Raw genomic sequence first — 27,825 nt, 5'->3', positions numbered from 1 at the left:
ATTATAGCTTATAAATTCCTTTTAAATTGTGCCAGAAAGTGCTGGATAGTCTATTTTAACCTAAAAAAAAAAAAAGCTTCTACGAAGTGACCTGCTTTTATTCCAGACAGCCCACATTCCTTCTCTGGCGTTATTACCGTAACACACAGTGTCACTGTTTCCTTTCCGTCTTGGAAATGAATGATCTTGCCTGAAATTAGGCTGGTTACATATTGAAAAGGCTGTATTCATTTAATTAATTTTCAACAGTAGTTATGCGTTACTTTAGGGTTTGTATGAAGATTATCTGAGAAAATCCCGAGAATGCTCTTTTTAGCTGCATTAAATCTTCTTAATTGCTTACGAGACCTGTCACATTCTCACAATTTTGAGAATTCCCACCTGCTACCGCAAATAAATCATTCCATCTCTCTTATCATTCTGCATGTGTCATGTGTTGCGTTTGTCTCAAGGTTCACACGTCAAGAGATAGACAAGCCTCACTTGGGGGGGGGGGGGGGGGGGGGGGCATTTTTGAGTTCGAGTCAACAATTTGTAAATAAGACAGTGAGTACCCTGGGAAGTGTTGATCCCCTCTGTTTGGTAGACTCACACACATCTACAGTTACTCTGACTGACTATGTTTCTCAGGCACTTTGACTGGGTTCAAGATGGTAGCAGTCACGATGAATAGACAGGTGCGCCTCAATAAATTAGAACAGTGATTCTCAAAGTGTGGTAAGGGTATCACACGTGTTTAGAATGGCTCCCTCTAGTGGTACGCGAGGAATCACCAAAATACTAAATGTATAGTTCAGTTGTGTTTAGCTTTTAAGTGCAATATATTTTCATTTAGTATTTTACAACTTTTTTATTTTCAAACATGTATTGGGTGTTCTAATATCATAGAAAAGTTCATTTATTTCAGTAGTTCGATTCAAAAAACAGCACAGAATGAAATGTTTTTGTTTCATCATTATTATAGGTTATTGCAAACACCCAAGAAAATCATCATCTCAAGAGTATAAGACAAGAAAAAAATCTTTTTAATCAGAAATTAGGTAGCAACTGGCTTTTGGAAAAGTATTTTCACATTTGTATGTCTTAATAAAATCTTACTTCAAACGTTGGGTGCACATTTAATTAAGGTTTTATGATGGAAATTCTTTATGAGCTCGGGGTATTTTTTGTGCATTTGTGTTTTAATCACACTATATTTAGGATTCCAGAACTAAATTTGTAGTCAATTGTGTCACACGGTGCTCGGAAGATTGAACAAAAATAGCAGATAGTGTATATCCTGTTTTGTGTTATGGTGCTGCAGGGAAGGAAAAGGTTTGTATCGCTTATCTACATTCTGGGCAGAATGTTCCTCTTGTGTTTTTTTTTTTTTTTTCTATTGTTAGAATATGACTGGTATGAAAAGCAGCATCATGTGAGCACAGTTTGAAATCTTATCGGTCTAACCACAAACTGATGAAGGATATCAATGTCAGTTAAATACCCGAACATGTGCAGTTTTAAAGTGACAAACAAATATTATGGTAGTCCAATGGTAAATATCACTGAGGCAAATCATGAAATAAATTGCTTGGATGTCTGTCAGGAACAATTTGGGATTATATTTTCAGTTGTCAAGCATTGCTAACTGTATTGGTTTACAATGGCATTCCATTCTGGCGCCAACGTGACCCAAATTTTTATGCAAGAATGTCAATAATGTACCTAATGCATTTTCATTTTTTTATTGCATATTAAGTCTATAAAAAGAAAAGTATGATGTAATCAAATGAAAAACCTTAAGTATAAATGACATGCTGGGACTGTAAAAAGTAAACAGACTACCCACTTTAAATGTAAACTCTTAATGTCAATCATTTAAAACTGAGCATTGTTATTCTTGTTTTTTTTTTGTTTGTTTTTTTTTTTTTGCGACCATTATGTTCCTCTTATCGCCTCCTCCAGTGGCTGAATTGTACTTCCCGATGACGCCCCCCACCCCCCAACGATGTGACGCTGTTGACGTTTTAGCTCCGCCCCTGGCTGGAGCAAGCCGCGTCTGAAGGCTCCTCCTGTGTCAATTTGACGCTCTGCGCTTGTCATCTTCCTCACAGCAGCGCGAGCAGGTGAGACATTTTGCGTTTTATCGTTAGCTTTTCAATGCATTTCATAAAATACGCATGCTCGTTTTAAAATAACAAAACGAAAGAAGCAAAAAGGCGTGATTGTTTACATGGCTTTGTGTGTGTGCGTCGTACCTGTGTGGGTGGGTGGGGGCGATTCTGATTTTTTCTAGCGTTCTTGACATTTTTCATAATTAATATTAGCATGTAATGTCCTTTCAATACAATATAATTGGTGTGTGTGATATGGGGGATGTATAGTGGGGATTCCCTGCATCATCAACGCGTCAATCAATCAATGTGACTGTCAGAATCTATTACAACTCAACTCACCAGCATGTGCGTGCCTTCATTTTTGGTTTTTTGCGAAAGACTAATGCTGAGTGTGATGTAAGCAGATTAAGCGTATGATCGACATCTGCTTAAACGGGGTCACATGTCATTTCCCTCCTCCAGGATGGAAGCCCTGCTAAATGAGTGGCTGTGGCAGGACAGGTACTGGCTGCCCCCTGGCATCCACTGGCAGGACATGGATACGAGTGAAGGTCACTATCCGAAACCCAGAGATCTCGTCTACACCTTGCCGGTGGCCTTTGCTTTCATAGCCTTGAGATATGTTTTTGAGAGGTGAGTGCTTGGATTTGACTTTTTTTTTTTCAGCACAGTCCAATCTGCAGACATTCCTATATATGCACCTGTTAGTTAGCTTTGGGTTAGCATCTTCATAATTGCACCCTTCAACAAAAAGTCGATACATGTTAGGGTTTATGGGAATAGCTCACACACCCACAAAAAAAAAAAAAATATTGAAGATGCGTCATGATCAATGTAAAGACAAATTATTTGATGCAGCTCTTCTATTGGATCCCATTAAATGCGGTGTTGCGGTCGCTAGGTGTATAATTATGGGGGTGTCGAGTTCTTCCTTCCTCTTGTGCCCGTCACGCTGGCTGGTTTGCTGCATTAGAGTGAGAGTGGTTCGGGGGGTGTTCTTCAGACGTGTAGGGGGGTAGGCTTAACATCGTGAGTAGACACTTTTAGCTGCTGACTGCATGTTCTGCTCTAAAAGCATCTGACCATATGAAACATAAAGTGGGTGCAGTGTTAAGTCAGTAAAAGCTGAGGTTGTGGGTTTTTTTTCTTCTGCAGATGCTTAAATCAATCGTGGCTAATTGTTCTGTGCTGATCCACCGCAAGCTTATATCCCCAGTTGTGCTAATTACACAATTCCCAGTGGAGCAAGAAACAACAAAGGCAGACAATGCCGTGGTGATGACAAGAGGGAATTTGATGACATAATGAACTTTGAGAAAATTCTATACTTTTCAATCCCTGTGTTTACATAGTAGGGCTTATAAAGGTGATGAATTTTTTAAGGAGCTGTAACATTTAGCTTGCGAGTCATTCAGCAAAATATTAAAAAAAAAAAAAGCTTTTGAAAGAGGATTACAATTGACAATGACGACCGTTCTCAGCGGCATGTCAAATATTTCTAGTTAGTGCCATTTCACTGCTTATAGACGAAGTGTTTAACAAGCAAGGGAAATAACAGACGGATCATTTTAAGGTCTCAAATGCGCTCTCAGCGTCATAACTACTGTTGTGCGAGAATTATAGACTATTAAATAGAAGATCCGGAGTCACCATGACGACGGTGAAGAAGCTATTCTCTGATTCTTCTGGCTGCACAGAGAGGCTGAAATCTGCTTAGAGACATCTATGATGATGATAAAATGTTGGGAATAAAAACAAAATACAATTTCATTTATTTATAAATTAGGTTGTAAATGTAGATCATTGCATGTTGTAGTGTTTTTAGGTCCACACAACTGTGTAACAAAGCACACGCTGTCTAATTGGGTGGTATTTTCTTTTGGTATTTTCATAGACTTAATAGAAAATATAATAGAAAGGGTCGTTTGCGCCATAGTGGGAGTGAAAATAGGCCAATGGAAGAGATTCCTCCCATTACCTTTAAATTCCGAAGCAGAAACAAACTAGGTGGAGTCTATGCTCAAAAAGGTTTACGAGGAACTGCAAGCCGGTGGATGATATGTAGTTGACCAAGGTGATCTGCACCTCTACATCTTTTTTCAAAGTACAGTGGTTCAGGAAAAGGTTATGGCGCACACTCGACTGGTTCGGCTGGCTGACAGCTTGTCAACAATAAGTCAACAGTGACAGCAAGCTAGCGTAGTGACGTGACGATCAACAGATATGAAGCCTGTTTGACATGCCTTATCTCAGAGAGCATTTTATCGACCTTAACACTGAGCATTAGTACAATCCCTCGTTTACTCCAGATTGTCATGTGCCCATTTTGTATTGGCATGTATCAGCATATGCCTTCATAGTTTTTGCAGTGCCTCAGTACATGTATGCTGATAATTAGCATGATGGGTGAATATAATAAACTTGAGTTAATTGCTTTATGTGTGTGTGTGTGGTGGTGGGATCGCCCGGCCTTTTTCCGACCTCTTGATCCCGTCTGCTTGTTTCAGGATGATTATTTCGGAGATAGTGTTACACGCACGGGACGTAATCAAGATCTCTTGTGAATACAACAACATTGTTCTTTTTCTTCCACGTCACCGTGCGGGACATACGCATGCGGATCAAGTGTCGACTTGATGCCGTATCGGCAAAGACAAAGTCACAATGTGTCGCAAGGGAGCAGCATAATGGCCGATCGGGTTGCCGCTACAAGTTACAAGTTGATGTGGTGTCGCGTTGAACAGCTGTTGATGGCTTTAATATTGAATGTGGTTGAGTAATTTATCCCATTGGATTCTCTTTCTGTCTTCAACAGGGTTGTGGCTGTCCCCTTAAGTAAACATTTAGGTGTGAAGGACCGGATTAGGATTCAAGCCGCCCCTATTGCAAAACTGGAGAACTTCTACAAACAGAACAACCGTCAGCCGTCACAAGTACGTGATTGTTTTTTGTTTGTTTGATTCAGATAGCGAGCTCGTGCAAAAGGGCAAAGGCAGCTAAATGGGATGTTCCGATTGACCTTTACGCTCTAAATTGGATTCTCGGAAAGGTCACGGTGGGAATTAATTTGGTGGTGTGTTTTACTTAGCGCTGCTGCATCATAATAGCCTCGGAGGTTCCTTGCTTCACCAGCTCTAGAAAATGGTTTGTGAGCATTTTGTCTATGGACATTGATTTCCATGACCAGGCCTCAGCCATGCCATGGAAAACTACTACGTCACGAAATATCATCTGCAAATATCCACTTTCACCTCAAAGCAATTAAATTCCACGTGAAGCTCATTTTGCCATTCATACAACAAAATGAATCATGGCTTCCTGCGAGGATGCCAACTTTTTGTTCAATATTTCACAATTAGTATCTAAATAGTAAATTGAGATCGTCATTATTTTTGTATCCATACTTTCTGTGATATTTTTCTTTGGTGGTAAGAATTAAGAAACACTGAATTAAAGAATGTAATCATTATTAATATACTGAATTAATAATAGAAATACTTTAAGTATGTCCACTGTCTTGTTTATACAGATAAAAAAAATTTGACCTGGTGGAAAATGATCAAATGGATAAACATGCTAAGCACTTCTATATATTATTCTAAAGCTATCTATTGTTTTTTTTTAAATATTGTATGTGAGGCGAGATTGTGTAACAACTGGCGGTTGCACTGCAACCTTTTTTTGATGACTACTTGGCACCTGTTTCACAACAAGGAACTGTCTGAAAAGGTTCCCGTGAGACGAGCCATGATGACTGCCGTGCCGCCACAGCTTTGCTATAACTTCTAGAATGATTTTGGTGGACTTACAGAACATAAAGCCTAAAAAATGTCAGTAAACAAACACAGTTTAAAAAAAATAATAACTTTACAGAGCTTTTTATTACTGTAAAATTGGCGTCGTTAAACCGAGACTATTTTTTCCTTCATCATTGGTGAACAGACGAGTTTTAGACAGGTTCATCATACCTTGGCCCTCATCTTTAGTTTCGTCTGATGTTTTGTCATCAGCGTACATGTGTAGACAAGTTGGGTTTTGCGCCCATTAAATTTGTTTGTGCGCACTTTAGTCGCATGCTTGCAAATACAGGAAACCACAGCAGGTTGAATAAACACCACGAGCTAATTTGCATTTCTTTAAAAAAAAAATGCCGACTGAAATGTCAGCCAGCAAGATTGGACAAATGCTTCCTCTTACGCAGAGAGAGCCTGCAGCGGTTGTTTGAATGCTATCTTTGTCTTTCCCTTAGAATGAATTGGCGAGCCTGGGAAAGCTTTGTGGACTTTCCCAGTCAAAAATCCAAAGCTGGTTCAGGCACAGAAGAAACCAGGACCGACCCACCAACACTAAGAAGTTCTGCGAGGCCTCGTGAGTCTCAAACAAACTATTATGTGCAAAACCGCCACAAGGCAAAATCATAACAATTCTGACAATGTCTGAAAACTTTGGTTTCCTTTTCATGTGTTGCAGTTGGCGCTTTGTCTTCTACCTCGCAGCGTTCGCAGCAGGGCTTGGCTCTTTGCTCCATGTAAGTCTGTTTATTTTTCATCATCATTCAAAATAAACAATAGTACTTGTTCATTTTAATATGGTCTAATTTATGTGATTTCCACTTAGCTAACATAAATAATATACAGTATTGTTGAACTGTATTAAAACTGATGTCAAGACTAAGGTCATGTTTTTCATGATCTTCCAGGCTCCATGGTTTTGGGATCCCAGAGAGTGTTGGCAGGGTTTTCCTAAGCAGGTAAGAAAGTAAAGTGAGATTATGAAACAGATTTCCCTGCATTTTATTATTTCTCCTAGTCATCCCTTTTAGTTGGTTTTTTTTTTATGCGATTTATTTTTTCTATAAATTTTGTTGGACTGCTTTGACTCAGAACAGGATTGTGAATGCAGAAAATCACCATTTTTAAAAATAGTATTACCACTTTTGTATGAACCCAATACTTCAGTAAAATACTATTATCTAAAAGGAAAAAATATTTTTTAGAGTACGTATTACTTTGCTTGACGTATCTGACATTTGGCAAGTAATTTTGTAGAATTTAATTTACTAAAGTATTGGAAGTAGAATATAATCATGGGAAAAGTGTTGTGTCAAATTTATTTACATTTTATTTTATTTACATAGTTTGCGTAGTAGTGAAAAGTGTTATGTTAAATGAATTTTCTTTTATATAAATGGTTTACGTAGTACTGTAGTTGAAGATGTGTGTTGGTGCATACGCCGAGTTAGCTTCACTATTACGTGACGTTGACATCTCTTATCCTCAAGCCGAGCAGAACGACAGAGAGGAAGAGACAGACACGCACGCACACACACAAACAGTGCACCCATATAAATACTTGCTAAATACCTGCCTATCATTTTCATGACCTCTTGTATCGGTATCCGAATTGCATCAGTGCTGGCAGGACTATTCTTCTGCCTTATTTTGTAGTAATGAGTCATCAGAGTTCATTTTATTCAGTAGTGAAAGCAATGAATAGGACAAAGTCAAGCACATTATGTGATAATTGTATTTAAGCAGTGATGTCAATGAACAAATTTTCAAAACCACCGCCCACCTACTCACGCTAGCACCAGTTTGGAAAGCTATTAACTCGGATGACAGTTAGGCATGCCTGCAAGTCGGCATTCCTTTTACGAAGCCAAACTTCCCTTTAGGGTTCATAGCCTCAAACTGACATCAACAATAGTTCCTGGCTGAATGGTGTGTTGCTATGTTCCCGCTCATATCGTTGCCGCTTTTCCTTTCTGGGGTTCTGTGGGCTTCCTTTCATTGTCTTGAGTGCTGCACGGTTTGCAAGAGGTGTTTTCATTCCAAGGCTCTTTTGGAGATTTAAGAGCAGGTTGGAATGTAGCATATATCATACACATGATAACGTATAATTGGCTTTTTCAGGTTGTCACCAGTGCCCATAGCTGGTATTACACCTTTGAAATGGGCTTCTATCTCTCCCTCCTTCTCTGTGTCTCTGTGGACGTGAAACGAAAAGTAAGTGGATATACTAAATATAATCACACGCTCTAATTGTGCACATACTTAGTCAAAGTAGCAAAAAACACTTTTTACATCTGCTGTAAATGTGTCATTTAATATTCTAAGATGGATAATACCGGAGTGGCATCTGTGTAAATCTTCCACACGCTGCATAATCTTTTCAATATGCATGTGCTTCAGGATTTCAAGGAGCAGGTCATTCATCACATCGCCACCATATTTCTCATCGGTTTCTCCTACTGCGCCAACTACGTGAGGATCGGCACGCTTGTGATGCTGGTGCACGACTCGTCTGACTTCCTGCTCGAGGTACAACTTCCGTTTATTTGTTTTTTAAAGGAGGCACGTGAATGAGGCTTGTTTTGATTGGCCATGCATTATCTTTTCTAAATATAACTTTTTATGGTGATGTTACCTACCTAAATGTCTGATTTAACCGTAAACAAAAGACCTGAAAGCTTCATAATACTAAACTACTAATAGATTTTTTGTTTCATTAACCTTTTTCACAACAATTGTTTTATACTAATTACAAAGACGGGTGATACCATTTTTTTTTTTTAGTCGGCCAAGATGCTTCACTACGCTAAGTGGACAAAGACATGTGACTCGCTGTTTGTCGTCTTTTCTCTGGTCTTCCTGATTACACGGCTGGTAGTGTTTCCTTGCAGGTAGGTCAGCGTCGTGTTACTTTGTTTTTGGAGTACGGCGCTGCCTTGGGACTGAGTTGCCATTATGCAAAACGGTTTGTTTTCCCAGAATCATCCACACAACATTGGTGTTATCGCTCGACTTCTTCGAGCCCTTTTTTGGTTATTACTTCTTCAACGCTCTCCTGTTAGTGCTGCAAGCTCTGCACATCTTCTGGGCCTACCTTATCGTGCGGATGATCTGCAAGTTTATGTTCAAGGGAAAGGTGAGACCGTGTTTGGTTAAGTTTGTGTGTATTCATTACCATATCAATTTGCAATGATTATAAATGAACAATAATTGCTCAATTTTTGTTTACAGGTGGAGCGGGATGAGCGTAGTGATGAGGAGAGCGAGGCGGACGAGGAAGAGGAACCTGAGGAAGAAGACGAGAGCAACTGGGAGCAGAGGAAGGGTGCCATCAACTCTAAACTGGCGTCGCTAGCAAACAACTGTGTGCTCAACAACCTGACCAACCAGAGGAATCTCAACAGCAGATTACCCAAAGCCAGATAGAGTCCGGAGTTTGGCATTATGGACAAATGTACCTTACAACGGTCCATTGATGATTTCACATCACCGTCAGCCTGCGTTTTGCTTTTCGTCATTCGACAAAAAGAGGTAGCACAAAAAAAAAAAGCACAAATGATTGTAAATCTAAACACCCAGCGTCACTTTGGAAGGAAACGCCATCACTCGTCGTCGTGTCACCGTTCATTTTATATTTATGATGTTTTTTGTCAATGTTTTGTACATGAGATATTTTAATTGATCTGTTACAATGGTGTTTCCCACCCTTTATTGAGCCAAGGCTTTCCATTTTTATAGTACAAATATCTTGCACACACCGCCAAAAAAAATGCCACAAAAGGTCTGAATACTGAAATATAATCCCGTCTCAATTGATTTACTCTGTGTGAAATATGGGCCTGTTAAATTGAACACAAAGTTGATACACTCGAAGGAAGCCATGATTTAATCTAGTGTATGGATGGCTACAGGTTTATCGTACTTTCTGGGAAATTTGTTATTTAACTGCTCCAGCAGCTTTGTTGTTCATATTCAACTACATTAAGGAGAAAAACTATTCTTCCAATAATGCAACTTTTATTTCCAGGGTGACTCTACTTTGTACAAATGTGTTGCAAGAACATCATGTGACAAGGTATAAACTTTTTTTTTGTGACAGCAAGTGATCGGGTGACGCCCCAAAATATCACAACAGAAATCTAACGCCCCCTGGCGGATAATGAAGAACATATCCTTGTATATATTCCCTCCCAATGTCAAAATATTGACATTCCTTTTAAGAGTACATAATCCTATTAGTTTTGCTGTTACTTTAAAAATCATATGACATTTTCTGTTGTGATTTTCTGTACAGCACTTTTGGTTTATGCCTTAGCTTTACTGTTTTTACACTACCCTAGGATTAACTTTACAAACTGTGACTGGAAGTGAATCCAGCTGATCATTGTATGTACACTAATGGGCATTACTGAAAATCTACAGAGGTAAACATCTGGACTCTTTAAGAGCAAAATAGTTGATCAAATACCATCATGAGTATGAATTTGGGGTTACCAGCAGTATAGAACAGAGAACCCAAGTGTGCTTGATCATCATGGTAAACAACAATATGGAACACTTAAAGGGCTGAACCATGATTCATTCTATGCCATAGAATCTATGGTCATATTTCTTTTTCATTAAAAGTGGCTAGAAACCTCCCTGCAAAGATTTCGATCATGTTTTCAGATGTCATGGATATTTCATTGCTTTCATTACTCACATTCATGTTAGCACTTTAATTGTGACACACCCTCTGAGTGGAACAGGACATGGTATGGCATTCTCTACTTTGATGCAAGTGTCCACATAAGGGTCAAACAAAACCATATTGGGGAGTGCTTTGTTAGACTTTTTCTCACACAACAGGAAGATCTGGCCATTAGCTGTGCTGCAGCCGCAGAAGAACTTTTTCTCCAGCCATTCCTCCTGCACAACAGTCCACTCATCCGTCTCCACGTCAAAACGCAACGCTTGCCCTCCGAACAGATAGATGGCGCCATTGAGTTCAGTGGCAACCAGGTCATATCTAAGGAATGGTGCAGATTATCCCCCAATGGATTATTGCTGGAAAGACCATGCCTAAAAAAATGGACTCACCGTGGAAAGGGGGAATAAGAGACGACATCCCAGTGGTTCTTCCTGGTGTCGTACCGCTGTATTCCACCAAACGCCTCTCCATTTTCATCCAGCCCACACGCAACATAGATACACTGGCCCAGAGTGGCTACGGCTGCCCTTTCCACCGCCCGGTCCATGTGGCTGACGCTTTCCCAAGCCTCGTCTGACTCAAGAATCAGTCTTTCAACATCAGCCACCAGCCCTTCATCCATGCTGCCCCCCAAGACATACAGAGTGGAATCCAGCGCAATGGAGCAGTGACTGTGCCTGGACTTCTGCAAAGCAGGGCCATCCGACCACCGCTGGATCCTACAGTCGTATCTTCTGACCCAGTCCACGCTGAACCAGAGCACGTCACGGAAGTAGCCACCTGTCACAACAACACTGTCTCCTACATATAATGAGGGAATACATCAAAATGTCAGATCTCTCTAAAGGATTATTTTCAGGCTGTCACTATCGAATATTTTAAAAATAGGTCATCAATATTGCGACCGACCATTACCTACTGCTGCTACCGAGTATTGTGTAAGGTTCTTCCTCTGCAGTGGTGCACAGTTTTGCCATCTTCCAGTGAGTGGCTGAAACTGATAGGACGCCTGTTGTTCCTGATCATGAGGTCCTCCCACTACAAAAAGAGTTTCTTTGGTCCTTTGCAGGGACCTCCCCATTAACCAGGAAATTGGGAAATGTTCATTCAGCATGCAGATGAGTTTGGTTCTCGGGTTAGAACTGTTTGTCATCGTGTCCAAAAGTTTAGAGATGAATGTCAATGATAGAGACTCGGGCCTCACCAGCTCAATGAGCTCCAGGAAGTGTTCCTCTCTTTTTTTATCAAATGACACCCAGCGTAGGGCCGCCTCTAGTGCCAAATCCTCTCTATGGATGGCAAGGTCATCGCTGGCGAGGAGGTGTGCCACGGTCTCCTTAGGCAAAAACAGGAAGTCCTCTTCCGAGACAACATCAGAGAAGTGTGTGAGAGCAACCTGCCTTGCTGCATTGAAGAGTTGAGCACAGCCTCGTTGCCAAGCATAAGCCATCATTCCCAAACAATTGCAGAGGTGGAGCTCACGTTCAAGGAACTTGCAGCACAGCAGCTTGGCTTGCTCCAGCTGGAGGAAATCCGCAGTCTCAAGGATCCCCAAAACATTTTCCCTGTCCAGAGTGAGAATGGAAGTCTGGCTATGGTGCATTAACACTTTGAAATACTGCAAGCGGAGTCCTCTAAGCTTTATTTTCCTTTTCGTGCTTTCAATACCGCAGCCAAAAAAGAGAGCCCGGAAGTATGGGCTATGAAGTGCAAGGTGACGACGGTTGACGTAAAATGACTCTTCATCCACTTGAAGCATGACATCAGGCTGTAAAATGGAGTCATCTTCTTCCTGTTGGTTTGTCCGCTCGGACAGAACGCTGTTTTTTCTGCAGGCCATGTCACAACAAACAGCGGAGCCTAATGACCTTTGGGTTACAGCCTACCCACTGGTGATATTAATAGACTCCTTGACATCCTCGTGACTAACTGCTGGTCCAGTGTAACATGGAGAAATAGTTTGAAATCAAATCCTGAATCATAAACATAGTCTGCTTTATTTTATTTAGCAAATGGAATTAGCAGGTTTTAAATTTAATTATAATACTGTTGTTCACTCCCAAACAGAGCAATGAAAATATGTCCAACGTATCTGTTTCATCAGGGTTCACACAGTTTGCCCAGTGTGGTATGAATTTATATAGTAGATTACGTCACAGAAGTTGTATAATCACAAATAATATTTATTCGGATATAAACAGGGCAGTAATAAAGTTTTAGAAAAGAAAAGAAAAAATAAATCTAATAAATCGGTATTCAAACTCTGACGTCAGTCCCTCCATTTTGTGCGCAACACAATTTGATTGGCGGAGCCTCGTTGAGGTCAAAGTTTGACTTCCGGGATCCAAAACCAACATGGCGGTAAGTTCGTGCAATTTTCATTTTCATTCAAATTCCATACACTTTATATAATCAACCTCCACACAAACATTCACGAGTGGCATGCTGTCTTCTCTTACTATCTTTTGAGATGTACATCAAGTGTTTCTTTGAGGGTTTTAGTCATTTTACAAGCTGCTAATTCATATGCCCGCTTCAGGTAGCCTGGTGCTAAACTACCATTAAGTTGTGTGCTGCACGCTACAAAATAACATCATTCCACCGTGCTTGTTAGGATAAAGAAAAGAAGAAGAAGGAAAGTATCTTTGACTTGTCTAAGTACATCGACAAGCCAATTCGGGTTAAGTTTCAAGGAGGACGAGAAGGTGGGTACATCCATGTCCCATCGATATGGCGTGATAAAACAAATTGGATTTATTTATGGGTTCCTTTCCAGCGAGTGGTGTCCTTAAAGGGTTCGACCCTCTATTGAACCTTGTATTGGACGGTACCATCGAGTATATGCGTGGTGAGTTGTGTATTTATATTTCTTTGTCTTGATGAGATGTATTCTGATTGCCCATAACATTAAGGACACCTGCTGGGAGTTTTTGTTTAATGTAAAATATGTGCTTTGGCACTAACTCTATCATTCTTTGATACTAAAATTACAATCTTATCAATGAACATTGTTGAAGCTGACATCTGAAGTGATTTGGTCAGTATTTTTTCCTCGTGCATTTATTTTGAACATGTCTGTCCAGATCCTGATGACCAGCTCAAACTGACAGAAGACACCAGGCAACTGGGTCTGGTGGTCTGCAGGGGGACCTCAGTGGTGCTCATTTGTCCACAGGATGGCATGGAAGCTATTCCAAATCCTTTCATACAGCAGCAGGATGGCTAACAAAGCACTTATTGTGCACATCAGAATATTTTGAAAGTATTTTTTATGTTTTTCATTTTAAACTCTTAGTAGCTGTCACTTTTTCTTTTTTTTTTAATATGTAACTTGGTCAGCTAAAAAAAACTTGCAAGCGCTTCACTCTGCCATGTGTGAATTTCAGTTGAGGCTTGGATAGTATCGGTGTTTTCATTGTCAAGAATCATCAACCCATTGGTTAGCATTTGTTCTTGGTTTTGATAAAAAAAATAAAGCTTGTTTGAGTTTTGTATTTACATGTTGTTTATGAACTTTTATTATTCGGCGAAACCTTATTGAGTAATTCAAGTAAATATATGCTCACTAATTTAGATTAACCTCTGAAAACATGATGTACCATACTGATCAATTTATCAATAAATTATATATATATATATATATATATATATATATATATATATATATATATATATATATATACACACACACGCACACACACACGCCTAACTTTGAACATAGCCATAAATCTTTAGATGGAAACACCTTGTTCTTATGAGACTACCTCCTATTGTTTATTTGGCTGAATACATTGCAAAGACGATCCCGTGTACACACCAGCAAAGACTCCTTTTGGGATTAACTGCTTTGAGCAAAAAGTTGGGCTGATGGGTGCAACTCCGCAAGCAACCCGACGCTCTTGTTGGGCCCGTACATTTAATACTAAACAATGTGCGAACAGATTCAACAATTTGACCACTGTGAACTTTTCCTGGTGATGTGATCCTGCATGGAAAAAGAATTCCAGCCTTCATAGCTCCTCCTCTTTGTCCAGTCAGCGTGTCCATGGAGCACATAGCTGCAGGTTTTCCACACACAGGGAGAACAAGGAGGCTCTTCAGAACAGCTTTAAGTTATCCTTATAGATGTTGACATGAGGTTTTTTTTTTGTGCAGATAATGCAGGGTGTGACTTTGAACAAAGTGCACGTTTAAGCCCGGAGAAGGATCTATGTCGTTGGGAGGAGAACGTAAAAGGGATTTGGGATGAAGCATCACTTTGCTAAAGTAAACGGAAAAAGGTGAGTTACCTGTGGGACACGCCCCCCTGCTCAGGTGAAACAAATAGCATCTCTTTCACAGCTTTCACCATTCACTCACATCTTGTCGTGTGAGATGTTGTAAATGTCACATGGCCAAGGAATGAGGGAATGAGGCGACGAGGGTGAGGTTTTTTTTTTTTACTGTAGTATTTTATACACATCCACAAAGTCATTGCAGCAGATTTCTTTTTTTTTGGTATTTTCTTGATTGCTGATGTGCCAGTCTCAATATGTACAGTGTGTATTGTTATTGACAGCTTTGGATTTCACCTGCCATGTGAATAGCCCGCTGTTGTAAATCCAACAAGGACATGGCGAATGATGGAGGAGGTTCGTGGTCTGCTCCAGGACCCTCACCTGCTCCCTCCAGCACCGGCTGCCATAGAAGTGCCCTCATAATCTGCCTCATCTTCTTCCTTGCCGTTGGAGTTTTTGTTGGATTGCTGATCGGTGATGATTTTCTTTCATACCAACATTTCATACAACGATTTTTTTTTTTTTTATGTCTTCATTTGTTGTGTTCTGTTTGAATGTGTGTGCAGCGTATCTGATACAGGAGCAGCATTACTTCATGGAGACAGTTGAGCTGAAGGGTCTCAAGCATGAGCCATCGTTACAGGATCCAAACTCAGGCTTCTCCTTAGTACTGACATCTGTGCTAATTTCAAAGGTACACTGTAAAAAAAATTTAAAAAACACGTTGTGGTTTGGGTGCTGAACAGGAATTTTCACATTAGCAAAATGTAAAAGATTTTGTTGAATTGCACAATGTAAAATTTTACCTCACTTAACTTTTTTTTTTTTGCTAAATTGTTCCTATTTACTTTCACAGATCAGAAATATTTTTGCTTCCTCGTCAGTATCACATCACTATGTTGACTGTAACATTATTGCCTTTGGGTAAGTTCATCAACAAAAAAAAATCACAATCTTTTCTTATTGTCGAGAGATGGGAATGTTGCATTTCCCCCTATTTTTTTTCCCTTCTCAGTAACACGAACGGTAACGTGATGGCAACATTAAGACTGGTCTTCACGGTCTCCAAATTCCAGCAGTATTCCGAGAACTTCATTCAGGACCTGCTGAGGGCAGGGTTCACCTTGGTGATGCAGGGCAATCCGCTGGAGGTCCCTGAGTTTGGAGACATCAACGCTATCGTCTTACTAGGTTGGAAACAATAGTCGACTGTTAGCTCTCTGAAACATCTCACGTGGATTTAATCCTTCTACTTTATACTCAGGTGCCAGTGGGAAATCATTTTACAGTATTGGAGATGATACACTGGGTAATGGTGAGTTCACATATATGATGTTAGCATTTCTGTAACCAAATGCATACTCATTGATGATGCAAGACACCAATTTTTATCCAAGTACAGATTTAATCCAAAGTGATGAATTCAAGGTTTAAGACAAACTCTGATTGATTTAAGTGGTGCGGTCACATACAGAGTCTGTCCTCCGATTCTCTTAGACAGTTGTCCCGAAAGAGCCTTCACGTGTGACAATGGCGAGTGTATCACCAAATTGAACCCAGAGTGCGACTTTGTATCGGATTGTGCAGATGGGTCTGATGAAGCTCGTTGTGGTAAACCGCTCTTTTCTTTCCCTCTATTTGTTGTTGTTGTTGTTATTGTTGGTGATGTTGATGAAATCTTATTTTTACCTTTTAGACTGTGGCATGCGAAGCGCCACGGGGAATCGTATCGTGGGTGGCGAAGATGCCCGACAAGGAGAGTTGCCATGGCAGGTCAGTCTCAGGCTGAATGGACAGCACACGTGCGGCGCCTCCATCGTTAACCAAAAGTGGCTGGTCAGTGCCGCTCACTGCTTCGAAACGTAGGTGCTTCAACTACTTCAGCCTAGTAAAAAAAAAAAAAAATTGACCTGCTTGTTTCTAGAAGCACTTGAAAAAAATATCCTCCGCTTTATTTTGTAGTGCCAAGAACCCCAAAGAGTGGACAGCCCTAGTGGGAGCCAGTCTGATGAGCGGGGAAGAATCAGAGTCCAAAACAATGAATATCAAAACAGTGACGGTGTCTCCGGACTACAACCACATAACCACCGACATGGACGTGGCCGTGCTGGAACTGGAGAGTCCTCTCACCTTCAGCCCATACGTCCAACCTGCCTGCCTGCCAGCCCCATCTCACGTCTTCGCTCCCGGTCAGAAATGCGTGGTGTCGGGATGGGGAGCTCTGCACCAGTATAGTTGTGAGTCACGCAGCAGGGCTCCACCTTTGCAACATTTGTGATGTCGAAAAATGCTCTCAACTGTCTTTCAGATGAGATGCCTTCCACACTGCAGAAGGCCTTGGTGAAAATCATCGACTCCAAGGTGTGCGATAAACTGCCTGTGTATAAAGGCTCGATCTCTTCCAACATGATGTGTGCTGGATTCCTGCAGGGCAAGGTGGATTCCTGCCAGGTCGGTGCTTGTGAAGAATGTTTTTTTTTTCCTTCATTTCTACAACGCAGCTTTTTTTGGTTAGCTGAAACTGGACTAAGACGACTTTTTGTCTTTTATTTCCAGGGTGATTCCGGGGGGCCTTTGGTGTGCGAGGGGGCACCAGGGAGGTTTTTCCTGGCAGGGGTGGTGAGTTGGGGCGTTGGCTGTGCCCAGATCTACAGGCCTGGGGTTTACTCGCGGGTCACCAAGCTCCAGAGGTGGATTCTTAGTCAAGTGAACCCCAGCTTGGTTCATTATTCGCCCAAGCATGAGCTCACTCTGCCGGTCACTGCTCCAGCCGTAAGTGCTTCTATTTCTGCAGTCGCCATGGATGTGGAATACGCCCCAATGCTTCCTGGTACCGACCAAATGAACAATAGCAAATGTTTCATGCTTTATTGTTTTATTTCTAAACACACTTCTATCATGCCTTCTAGTCTCACACTGCAGTGGAAGCTTCCAATGCAGTCCCACTTCCTGTATCGACAAGTTAAATCCAGAATGCGACGGCATCCCCGACTGCCCAAACCAGGCTGATGAAAGAAATTGCGGTCTGTTGAAATATTTCAAGCGGACTGAGTTACGGGAAAGCAGCTAAGGTGATTTTAATTTGACTTTTCAGACTGCGGTGAGCGTCCCGCGTTGGGCGGCAATCGGATTGTGGGCGGCGTCACGGCTCGCAGAGGGGAGTGGCCTTGGATCGGCAGCCTTCAGTACCAGAGACTCCACCATTGCGGCGCTACTCTCGTTCACAGCAAATGGTTACTGACTGCCGCGCACTGCTTCAAAAGGTGAGAAATTTGCATAGTACACTGCACTTTTGTGAAGGAATATGGATTAATCACAAAATAATTGGTTTAATTAATTAATTAACCAATTAATTAGACACATTTCGTCACACTTGTCACACTTATGATGAACTGTACTTGGCTCCTCACAGGGGATAAAGAATGTAAGACCGTATATTCAAAGTCTAAATGTGTTGCTGTACCATTTGTGTTCAAATTTCAGTTCCTTAAAGCGTTATACTTTACATGTTAGCATTAGCATTACCTTTGTAGATGTAATATTTGGAATACAGCTCTTGCAATGGATCTTAATTGATTCTGTAAAAGTTTACAAAAACAAAACAATATAGATTTTGTACTGTTCATATAAAACAAAGTGAAAGACCAAATGGAGTATCATTATTTTTGTTGAGGCTGGACTTTTGTTGTAAATTTGATTAGATTGTTCAGGTCTTCCTAATAGTATACAAAGATGGTATGCACTTTGACTAACTTTATCTCCCACCCACAGTGATAGAAGCCCCGTCCACTGGGCAGTGAGCTTGGGCTCTGTGCTGCGCTCCGGTGTGGGAGCCGTGATCATCCCCATCCAGAGGGTCATCATCCACCCAGATTTTAATGGCACCAGTATGGACCACGATGTGGCCCTGTTAGAGCTGCTCATCCCGGCCCCCATGTCACACACCATCCAGTCCGTCTGTCTCCCTTCCCCAGCGCACCGCTTCTTGCAAGACGCTGAGTGCTACATCTCAGGATGGGGATCCATCAGGGAAGGGGGTAAGAAAACATTTTCACCATTAAGTCTTGTCACAACGATATGAACACGCAACTTTCAGTCTCAACAAAATGGCAAATTTCTCATGACGTCTTTCTGTGACTCCTCCAGTCTCTTGATTGAATTATTTTTCAACTTTATTGCTGTGCAAAAGACCTTCACATATGCTTCTTACTTGGAAGGTTCACCCACCAACCTGCTGCAAAAAGCACCGGTGAGCACCATTGAGCAGGAAGACTGCCGGCAGTCGTACGGAGACAACCTGACTCCTCATATGATGTGTGCTGGTTACATGGAAGGAGGCAGGGACACTTGTTTGGTAAGATATTTACCTCAAAGGCCTTCTTATAACGTGTGTAATAAAATCATTGTACGTTCAAAACGATTCTTCATCCAGGGAGACTCCGGGGGTCCTCTAACCTGTCGCGAAGGCTTCGGCCAATGGTTCGTCGCCGGGGTAACCAGCTGGGGACACGGATGTGGACGAGTAGGTTTTCCGGGGATTTACACCCGAGTGACTTCTGTACGGAATTGGATCTCATCATACTTGCCTTTCTGAAGCGAGTGAGGCAAAAATACAGCAGTGGACGTGATGACATTTTTGATCAGGTCAGGTCGCTTTACTTGTTGTTACATCAATCTCAGTCACAGCAGTATTGACTTGCGTGGCCTTGGTCACGGGTGCTGTTTTTATGCAATCGTCTCAACTTCATTGGGCCATTCTCTCTTTTAACATGTGCTGAAGATCCGAGGCTAATCTTCAACTATTGCTCACAGACAGTAGTAGGAAAGCAAACTATCGTGTTTGAATGTCTTTATTTAAATCCAACCCAAACTGAGACGCAGACTTGCTGACCACTTTGCTGCCCATTGCAGCAAACGTGATCCTCAGTAATAAAAAAAAAAAAAAAAAAAAGGTTTATATAGTTCTCGTACCCACTGCAGCTTAAAGCAGAGCCTGCCGGAACAAGCCAGCTACTGTAGGGAGGGAGGAGATAGTGTGACAGCTGGAAAGCCAGACAAAACTGGGTTTTGTTCTCCGAGTTTGGAGGCCTGCGAACCTTGGTGCTTCTTAAACTAAAAATTCTATGACTTGAATGACTACGTATCTTCCAAATGTTTATGATACTGTAGCCCAGCAGAACGTTTAATGAAACAATCATCCAATGTTAAGCTCACAGTTTTCTTGGCCTACGATGACCAGCCACAATTTTCTATTACAAAATGAATGTAATCCATATAGAGCCTATTTTCTTCCCACCCCCCCAAAAAAAATTGTTGCAACGCCACACAATAACAGGACTGGTATTTGTATGTGTTCTTATATGATTCCTATTTATTTTGAGAAACCTAAATGACACACGCCAACCTCAATGCGGTTGTGCTGAATAGTATGTCAAGTCAATCATGGCTACTTATCACGCACACGTACCCTTTACAGAAATATTGGGACACATACATGGTCCGGCGCAAAACTTCTTTTCAACCACAATACCAGCATATGAAAAACATACCATTAAAAAAAAAAACATTTACTGAATTGACGTTGTCCACACTGCTATGGCTGCAGTCGGCAAACTGTGCCAGCCTGCTAGAGGCATTGGTAGCGGAGAAAAAAAAGAAGTTGTGACGGTACAGCATCCATGAGGAACATCTCGTGACCTCAGACTCCATAGGTGAGCAGTGGTCAAAGGGGGGAAGGAAGAAAAAAATGAATAGGGAAAGGATGCCCTTTCACATGCGAGCTCTTTCCTTCTGTAGTCTGGAGTTATACGTTCGGGAAACGGTATTCCAAGCGTCCATATACCGGTCCATGCACATGGCGATGCATTTCTGTAAGAAAAAAATAAGACAAATGTATTTAGAGGAGCATGACAATTAGAATGTTTTTAAATATAAGTGTGTGAAAAATGACTAACTCCTAATAAACTTTGCATGATGTGAACATACCTGCTCTGAGTTGTCCAATGTACTTCCAGGTTTTCCTATACATTTCTTGAAGCATTTATCTGTCATTCTCTGAAATTCACAGGAAAAAAGTCACGATCATTAATCATGCAAGCACATTTTGCTGACAAAAATAACGTGATATGTAACAAAAGAATGGTTGCTGGACGATTTTACAAAATATGATGTCTTGGATGAGCTAGCTTTAGCTTTCATTGCTTTTACCTGCAGCAGCTCCTGTGCGTTTGCCACCGCGATTTGGACTTTAACCTGCTCCATGATCGTGCCGGTGTCCATTTTACCACCAGCCCCACCTGCTGAAAAGTCCGAACCGAAGCTCTCCATCGCTGGAAAAACTGTTTAATATTTTAGTCGTTAAAAGTCCGCCAGGAAACACACGTGCAGGACAGCTACTGTGAGTTTAGCTAAGATCCCGGTGCCCTTGACAGCAACGGAAGCCGGTTGGCGTCTTTTCCGGTAAGATTGCGTCAGCGATGGGAATTGTAGTTTTTGATGGATGTGTAACACATGAGGCCACTAGGTGGAAACGTAAAACAGAGGGACGGTAGCGTACACACTGATCCGTTTTTTTTTTTTTACTTCAATAACACACACAACTAAGCAATACACCTCACAATACACCAGACAAGAAAACAATCAAGTAAACACACGGTAATGTCTACAACTGCAACGCACACATTTTTCTCTTTATTACAACATCCTGTGGAAACAACTCATATACATCAAACACTACAACTACACATCTCACAAGCCAAACATACAGTAAACATGCTATCTATTACTCGTATAAACATTATGTCCCAGTGATCGTGAGCAGTAGGGGGGGCCCCATTTCAACCCCTTACACTGAGTGCCAAGCAGGGAAGAAATGGGTACCATTGTTATAGTCACTGGTATGACTCGGCAGGGGTTTGAACCCACCACCTCCCAATCTCAGGGCGGACACTCTCCTCTTAGGCCACTGAGCTGGTAAACTCTTGTATCGTAGTGTAACACTTATAGTCGTTTTTAAATAACGTGTATACCTATATACACCTAAATATTGTTATCCAATATATCTACTGCAATTTCACATTAGATTGCTCGTTTGAAATTTGCTTTTAATATTATTATTTTTAATGTTAAAACTTGTCTGGCGTCTTATTCCTTGTTTTTATATTCGCCAATTAAAACATAAAAATCAGACATTTGGTCAACTGCGTTATATGACAATATGTGTAGGGACACTACACGAGGTTTAAAAAAAAAAGAGAATAAATAAAGGGTTAATTGCACAACGAAAGAATATCCTCGCACCTGGGATCGAACCAAGCATTTGCCGAGAAAGAGCCCGAGTTCGAAAGTGTCATTTTAAATTGTACTTTGCTAGGTGTTCGTGTACACAACGTGTTGTGATGACATCTGCTGTGGAGTCTTCACTGGGCTAGTCGCTTGTGAGCTGCTCCATAAAACCATACATGTTCCATAGCCTGAAAGCAAGGCTTCCATAGGGTAGTGGTTAGTACTCTGGGCTTTCACCCCAGCGACCTGGATTCGAATCTCAACGGGATGAAAAAAAATTTCACTTTAGTCTTTTTGTGATCTGCTCCATAAAACCATACATGTTCCATGGCCTGAGAGCAAGGCTTCCATAGGGTAGTGGTTAGTGCTTTCGGCTTTCCCCCCAGCAACCTGGGTTCGAATCTCAGTGCGACCACAAAACTTTTCACTGATCTAGTCGCTTGTGAGCTGCTCCATAAAACCATACATGTTCGATAGCCTGAGAGCAAGGTTTCCATAGGGTAGTGGTTAGTGCTCTGGGCTTTCACCCCAGCGACCTGGATTCGAATCTCAGTGGGACCAAAAAAATGTTCACTTATCCAGTCTTTTTGTGAGCTGCTCCATAAAACCGTACATGTTCCATGGCCTGAGAGCAACGCTTCCATAGGGTAGTGGTTAGTCCTCTGGGCTTTCGCCCCAGCGACCCGGGTTCGAATCTCGGTGGGATCAAAAAAATTTTCATTGATCTAGTCGCTTGTGAGCTGCTCCATAAAACCATACATGTTCCATGTACTGAGAGCAAGGCTTCCATAGGGTAGTGGTTAGTCCTCTGGGCTTTCACCCCAGCGACCCGGGTTTGAATCTCAGTGGGACCAAAAAAATATAACGATACACTTCCTTCGAGCTAGGGTTAGGTTTAAAGTTAGGGTTAGAGCTAGTGTTAGGGTTAGAGCTTGGGTTTGAGCTAGGGTTAGAGCTAGGGTTAGGGTTAGTGCTAGGGTTAGGGTTTGAGCTAGGGTTAGAGCTTGGGTTAGGGTTAGAGCAAGGGTTAGGGTAGGGTTAGAGCTAGGGTTAGGGTTAGAGCTAGGGTTAGGGTAGGGTTAGAGCTAGGGTTAGGGTTAGAGCTAGGGTTAGGGTAGGGTTAGGGTTAGAGCTTGGGTTAGGGTTAGAGCTCGGGTTAGGGTAGGGTTAGGGTTAGAGCTAGGGTTAGAGCTTGGGTTAGGGTTAGAGCTAGGGTTAGGGTTAGAGCTAGGGTTAGAGCTAGGGTTAGAGCTTGGGCTAGGGTTAGAGCTAGGGTTAGGGTAGGGTTAGGGTTAGAGCTAGGGTTAGGGTTAGAGCTAGGGTGAGGGTTGGGGTTAGCGGTAGGGTTAGAGTTAGAGCTAGGGTTAGAGTTAGTGCGAGGGTTAGGGTTAGAGCTAGGGTTAGGGTTTGAGCTAGGGTTAGGGCTGGGGTTAGCGGTAGGGTTAGGGCTAGAGCTAAGGTTAGAGTTAGTGCGAGGGTTAGGGTGAGAGCTAGGGTTAGGGTTTGAGCTAGGGTTAGGGCTAGGGTTAGAGTTAGAGCTAGGGTTAGTGCGAGGGTTAGGGTTAGAGCTAGGCTTAGGGTTAGGGTTAGAGCGAGGGTTAGGGTTAGAGCTAGGGTTAGGGTTAGAGCTTGGGTTAGGGTAGGGTTAGGGTTAGAGCTAGGGTTAGAGCTAGGGTTAGAGCTTGGGTTAGGGTTAGAGCTAGGGTTAGGGTAGGGTTAGGGTAGGGTTAGGGTTAGAGCTAGGGTTAGAGCTAGGGCTAGAGCTTGGGCTAGGGTTAGAGCTAGGGTTAGGGTTAGAGATAGGGTTAGGGTTAGAGCTAGGGTGAGGGTTGGGGTTAGCGGTAGGGTTAGGGTTAGAGTTAGAGCTACGGTTAGAGTTAGTGCGAGGGTTAGAGCTAGGGTGAGGGTTGGGGTTAGAGCTAGGGTTAGGGTTAGAGCTAGGGTTAGGGTTTGAGCTAGGGTTAGGGCTGGGGTTAGCGGTAGGGTTAGGGTTAGTGCGAGGGTTAGGGTTAGAGCTAGGGTTAGGGTTAGAGCTAGGGTTAGAGCTTGGGTTAGGGTTAGAGCTAGGGTTAGGGTAGGGTTAGAGCTAGGGTTAGAGCTAGGGTTAGAGCTTGGGCTAGGGTTAGAGCTAGGGTTAGGGTAGGGTTAGAGATAGGGTTAGGGTTAGAGCTAGGGTGAGGGTTGGGGTTAGCGGTAGGGTTAGGGTTAGAGTTAGAGCTACGGTTAGAGTTAGTGCGAGGGTTAGGGTTAGAGCTAGGGTGAGGGTTGGGGTTAGAGCTAGGGTTAGGGTTAGAGCTAGGGTTAGGGTTTGAGCTAGGGTTAGGGCTGGGGTTAGCGGTAGGGTTAGGGTTAGAGTTAGTGCGAGGGTTAGGGTTAGAGCTAGGGTTAGGGTTAGTGCTAGGGTTAGGGTTTGAGCTAGGGTTAGGGCTAGGGTTAGAGTTAGAGCTAGGGTTAGAGTTAGTGCGAGGGTTAGGGTTAGAGCTAGGGTTAGGGTTAGAGCTAGGCTTAGGGTTAGGGTTAGAGCGAGGGTTAGGGTTAGAGCTAGGGTTAGGGTTAGAGCTAGGGTTAGAATTAGAGTGACGGTTAGGGTTAGAGCTAGGGTAAGGGTTAGAACTAGGCTTAGGGTTAGGGTTAGAGCTAGGGTTAGGGTTAGAGTTAGGGTTAGAGTTAGTGCGAGGGTTAGGGTTAGAGCTAGGTTTAGGGTTAGGGTTAGAGTTAGAGCGAGGGTTAGGGGTTGAGCTAGGGTTAGAGCTAGGGTTAGGGTTAGAATTAGAGTGAAGGTTAGGGCTAGAGTTAGAGCTAGGGTTAGGGTTAGAGCTCTTTTTTTTTTTTTTTTTTTTTTTCCAAAAAAAAACCTACCATACACGGTAGTTTTTTTTTAAACTACCATTTAATGGTAGTTTTTTTTAAACTACCATTTAATGGTAGTTTTTTTTTTACACGGTAGTTTTTTTTAAACTACCATTTATGGTAGTTTTTTTTTTTAAACTACCATTTATGGTAGTTTTTTTTTAAACTACCATGTATGGTAGTTTTTTTAGAGGAGAAAAGAAAAAAAAAAGAAAACGCTTTATTTTAAAAAAAAAAAACTACCATACATGGTAGTTTAAAAAAAACTACCATAAATGGTAGTTTAAAAAAAAAACTACCATGTATGGTAGTTTTTTTTTTGGAAAAAAAAAAAAAAACTGCCATACATGGTAGTTTAAAAAAAAAAACTACCGTGTATGGTAGTTTTTTTGGGGGGGGGGGGGGGGGGAATTAAAAATACCATACATGGTAGTTTAAAAAAAAACTACCATTAAATGGTAGTTTAAAAAACAAACTACCGTATGGTAGTTTTTTTTTTACACGGTAGTTTTTTTTTTAACTACCATTTATGGTAGTTTTTTTTTTAAACTACCATGTATGGTAGTTTTGTAGTTTTTTTAAAAAAAAATAAAGCGTTTTCTTTTTGGTAGTTTAAAAAAAAACTACCATAAATGGTAGTTTAAAAAAAACTACCCTGTATGGTAGTTTGTTTTTTTTTTGAAAAAAAAAAAAGAGCTCTAACTCTAACCCTAACCCTAAGCATAGCTCTAATCCTAACCCTAGCTCTAACCCTAACCCTCGCTCTAATCCTAACCCTAGCTCTAACCCTAACCCTCGCACTAACTCTAACCCTAGCTCTAACTCTAACCCTAACCCTAGCTCAAACCCTAACCCTAGCTCTAACCCTAACCCTAGCTCTAACCCTAACCCTCGCACTAACTCTAACCCTAGCTCTAACTCTAACCCTAACCCTACCGCTAACCCTAGCCCTAACCCTAGCTCTAACCCTAACCCTACCCTAACCTGAGCTCTAACCCTAGCTCTAACCCTAAACCAAGCTCCAACCCTAACCCTAGCTCTAACCCCAACCCTAACTCTAGCTCTAACCCTAGCTCTAACCCTACCCTAAATCTAACCCTAACCCTACCCTAACCCTAGCTCTAACCCTAGCTCTAACCCTACCTCTAACCCTAACCCTAGCTCTAACCCTAGCTCTATCCCTAGCTCTAACCCTACCTCTAACCCTAACCCAAGCGCTAACCCTAGCGCTAACCCTAACCCTAGCTCTAACCCAAGCTCTAACCCTAACACCAACCCTACCTCTAACCCTAACCCAAGCTCTAACCCTAACCCCAACCCTAGCTCTAACCCTAGCTCTAAGCCTAACCCTAACCCTAGCTCTAACCCTAACACTAACCCTAACCCTAGCTCTAACCCTAACCCTAGCTCTAACCCTAGCTCTAACCCTAGCCCTAACCCTACCTCTAACCCTAACCCAAGCGCTAACCCTAGCTCTAACCCTAACCCTAGCTCTAACCCTAACTCTAACCCAAGCTCTAACCCTAACACCAACCCTACCTCTAACCCTAACCCCAACCCTAGCTCTAACCCTAGCTCTAACCCTAACCATAACCCTAGCCCTAACCCTAGCCTTAGCTCTAACCCTAGCTCTAACCCTAACACTAACCCTAACCCTAACCCTAGCTCTAACCCTTACTCTAACCCAAGCTCTAACCCAAGCTCTAACCCTACCTCTAACCTTAACCCAAGCTCTAACCTAAGCCTAACCCTAACCCTAGCCCTAACCCTAGCCTTAGCTCTAACCCTAGCTCTAACCCTAACACTAACCCTAGCTCTAACCCCAACCCTCACCCTAGCTCTAACCCTTGCTCTAACCCTAACCCAAGCGCTAACCCTAGCTCTAACCCTAACCCTAGCCCTAGCTCTAACCCTAACCCAAGCTCTAACCCTAACCCTAGCTCTAACCCAAGCTCTAACCCTACCTCTAACCCTAACCCTAGCTCTAACCCTAACCCTAACCCTAGCTCTAACCCTAACCCTAGCTCAAACTTTAAACCTAACCCTAGCTCGAAGGAAGTGTATGGTTACACTAGCAACTGTGTTGCAAATTTTCTATGATAATCTATGATTCTTTGGTCCCACTGAGATTCGAACCCGGGTCGCTGGGGTGAAAGCCCAGAGCACTAACCACTACCCTATGGAAGCCTTGCTCTCAGACCATGGAACATGTATGGTTTTATGGAGCAGCTCACAAGCGACTAGATAAGTGAAAATTTTTTTGGTCCCACTGAGATTCGAACCCAGGTCGCTGGGATGAAAGCCCAGAGCATTAACCACTACCCTATGGAAGCCTTGCTCTCAGGCCATCGAACATGTATGGTTTTATGGAGCAGCTCACAAGCGACTAGATCAGTGAAAATATTTGTGGCCGCACTGAGATTCGAACCCAGGTCGCTGGGGTGAAAGCCCAGAGCACTAACCACTACCCTATGGAAGCCTTGCTCTCAGGCCATGGAACATGTATGGTTTTATGGAGCAGCTCACAAAAAGACAAATTTTTTTTGGTCCCACTGAGATTCGAATTCTTTTGTTGTGCAATTAACCCTTTATTTATTTATTCTCACTTTTTTTTTTAAACCTCGTGTAGTGTCCCTACCCATATTGTCATATAAAGCAGTTAACCAAATGTCTGATTTTTATGTTTTAATTGGCAAATATAAAAACAAGGAATAAGACGCCAGACAAGTTTTAACATAAATGTTTATTAAAAATAATAATATTAAAAGCAAATTTCAAACCAGCAATCTAATGTGAAATTGCAGTAGATATATTGGATAACAATATTTAGGCGTATT

At 41.9% G+C, this 27,825-nt stretch overlaps 5 protein-coding genes across 5 annotated transcripts; 3 read left to right on the top strand and 2 right to left on the bottom strand.

Annotated features, from left to right (window-relative positions):
* Nucleotides 1–1,962: 1,962 nt before the first annotated feature.
* On the top strand, nucleotides 1,963–10,527 carry cers4a (ceramide synthase 4a). The gene is made up of 11 exons (XM_049727584.1): nucleotides 1,963–2,105; nucleotides 2,559–2,729; nucleotides 4,912–5,029; nucleotides 6,346–6,464; nucleotides 6,567–6,624; nucleotides 6,796–6,846; nucleotides 8,009–8,101; nucleotides 8,288–8,416; nucleotides 8,672–8,778; nucleotides 8,867–9,023; nucleotides 9,119–10,527. The coding sequence occupies exons 2-11, from the start codon at nucleotides 2,560–2,562 to the stop codon at nucleotides 9,311–9,313; spliced, it is 1,197 nt and encodes a 398-aa protein (XP_049583541.1). The 5' UTR covers nucleotides 1,963–2,105; nucleotide 2,559; the 3' UTR covers nucleotides 9,314–10,527.
* LOC125973426 (kelch-like protein 23) lies at nucleotides 9,903–12,475 on the bottom strand. Its single transcript, XM_049727579.2, has 3 exons — nucleotides 11,493–12,475; nucleotides 10,967–11,378; nucleotides 9,903–10,895 (listed from the first exon to the last, which is right to left on the bottom strand). Exons 1-3 carry the CDS (start codon nucleotides 12,415–12,417, stop codon nucleotides 10,592–10,594), a joined length of 1,641 nt encoding a protein of 546 aa, XP_049583536.1. The 5' UTR covers nucleotides 12,418–12,475; the 3' UTR covers nucleotides 9,903–10,591.
* Nucleotides 12,476–12,853: 378 nt separating this feature from the next.
* On the top strand, nucleotides 12,854–14,075 carry lsm7 (LSM7 homolog, U6 small nuclear RNA and mRNA degradation associated). Its single transcript, XM_049727591.1, has 4 exons — nucleotides 12,854–12,938; nucleotides 13,192–13,282; nucleotides 13,354–13,425; nucleotides 13,661–14,075. The coding sequence occupies exons 1-4, from the start codon at nucleotides 12,933–12,935 to the stop codon at nucleotides 13,801–13,803; spliced, it is 312 nt and encodes a 103-aa protein (XP_049583548.1). The 5' UTR covers nucleotides 12,854–12,932; the 3' UTR covers nucleotides 13,804–14,075.
* A 170-nt stretch (nucleotides 14,076–14,245) lies between these two features.
* tmprss9 (transmembrane serine protease 9) lies at nucleotides 14,246–20,838 on the top strand. Its single transcript, XM_049727554.2, has 15 exons — nucleotides 14,246–15,328; nucleotides 15,421–15,548; nucleotides 15,711–15,778; nucleotides 15,870–16,045; nucleotides 16,119–16,169; nucleotides 16,352–16,465; nucleotides 16,551–16,716; nucleotides 16,817–17,091; nucleotides 17,163–17,305; nucleotides 17,411–17,684; nucleotides 17,764–17,877; nucleotides 17,949–18,117; nucleotides 18,626–18,891; nucleotides 19,072–19,208; nucleotides 19,287–20,838. Exons 1-15 carry the CDS (start codon nucleotides 15,190–15,192, stop codon nucleotides 19,446–19,448), a joined length of 2,382 nt encoding a protein of 793 aa, XP_049583511.1. The 5' UTR covers nucleotides 14,246–15,189; the 3' UTR covers nucleotides 19,449–20,838.
* timm13 (translocase of inner mitochondrial membrane 13 homolog (yeast)) lies at nucleotides 20,198–21,308 on the bottom strand. Its single transcript, XM_049727605.2, has 3 exons — nucleotides 21,062–21,308; nucleotides 20,840–20,908; nucleotides 20,198–20,722 (listed from the first exon to the last, which is right to left on the bottom strand). Exons 1-3 carry the CDS (start codon nucleotides 21,179–21,181, stop codon nucleotides 20,624–20,626), a joined length of 288 nt encoding a protein of 95 aa, XP_049583562.1. The 5' UTR covers nucleotides 21,182–21,308; the 3' UTR covers nucleotides 20,198–20,623.
* Nucleotides 21,309–27,825: the final 6,517 nt, after the last annotated feature.

The sequence above is a fragment of the Syngnathus scovelli genome, chromosome 10, assembly GCF_024217435.2.
Source record: "Syngnathus scovelli strain Florida chromosome 10, RoL_Ssco_1.2, whole genome shotgun sequence".
In the NCBI taxonomy this organism is placed as follows: domain Eukaryota; kingdom Metazoa; phylum Chordata; class Actinopteri; order Syngnathiformes; family Syngnathidae; genus Syngnathus; species Syngnathus scovelli.
Note: the sequence above shows the minus strand (reverse complement) of the source record. Positions and strands in the feature narration are given on the sequence as shown.

Excerpts from the sequence above, each read along its gene's own strand:
- cers4a (XM_049727584.1), top strand. The coding sequence starts at position 2,560 with ATGGAAGCCCTGCTAAATGAGTGGCTGTGGCAGGACAGGTACTGGCTG. Across the intron at positions 2,730-4,911 it reads TTGAGATATGTTTTTGAGAG|GGTTGTGGCTGTCCCCTTAA; the intron begins GTGAGTGCTTGG and ends TGTCTTCAACAG. Across the intron at positions 9,024-9,118 it reads AGTTTATGTTCAAGGGAAAG|GTGGAGCGGGATGAGCGTAG; the intron begins GTGAGACCGTGT and ends TTTTGTTTACAG.
- LOC125973426 (XM_049727579.2), bottom strand. The coding sequence starts at position 12,417 with ATGGCCTGCAGAAAAAACAGCGTTCTGTCCGAGCGGACAAACCAACAG. Across the intron at positions 11,379-11,492 it reads ATACTCGGTAGCAGCAGTAG|GAGACAGTGTTGTTGTGACA; the intron begins GTAATGGTCGGT and ends CATTATATGTAG. Across the intron at positions 10,896-10,966 it reads TCTTATTCCCCCTTTCCACG|ATATGACCTGGTTGCCACTG; the intron begins GTGAGTCCATTT and ends ACCATTCCTTAG.
- lsm7 (XM_049727591.1), top strand. Across the intron at positions 13,283-13,353 it reads GTTTCAAGGAGGACGAGAAG|CGAGTGGTGTCCTTAAAGGG; the intron begins GTGGGTACATCC and ends GTTCCTTTCCAG. Across the intron at positions 13,426-13,660 it reads TACCATCGAGTATATGCGTG|ATCCTGATGACCAGCTCAAA; the intron begins GTGAGTTGTGTA and ends ATGTCTGTCCAG.
- tmprss9 (XM_049727554.2), top strand. The coding sequence starts at position 15,190 with ATGGCGAATGATGGAGGAGGTTCGTGGTCTGCTCCAGGACCCTCACCT. Across the intron at positions 15,779-15,869 it reads TGTAACATTATTGCCTTTGG|TAACACGAACGGTAACGTGA; the intron begins GTAAGTTCATCA and ends TTCCCTTCTCAG. Across the intron at positions 16,046-16,118 it reads CAACGCTATCGTCTTACTAG|GTGCCAGTGGGAAATCATTT; the intron begins GTTGGAAACAAT and ends CTTTATACTCAG.
- timm13 (XM_049727605.2), bottom strand. The coding sequence starts at position 21,181 with ATGGAGAGCTTCGGTTCGGACTTTTCAGCAGGTGGGGCTGGTGGTAAA. Across the intron at positions 20,909-21,061 it reads ACGCACAGGAGCTGCTGCAG|AGAATGACAGATAAATGCTT; the intron begins GTAAAAGCAATG and ends TGTGAATTTCAG. Across the intron at positions 20,723-20,839 it reads CATTGGACAACTCAGAGCAG|AAATGCATCGCCATGTGCAT; the intron begins GTATGTTCACAT and ends TTTTTCTTACAG.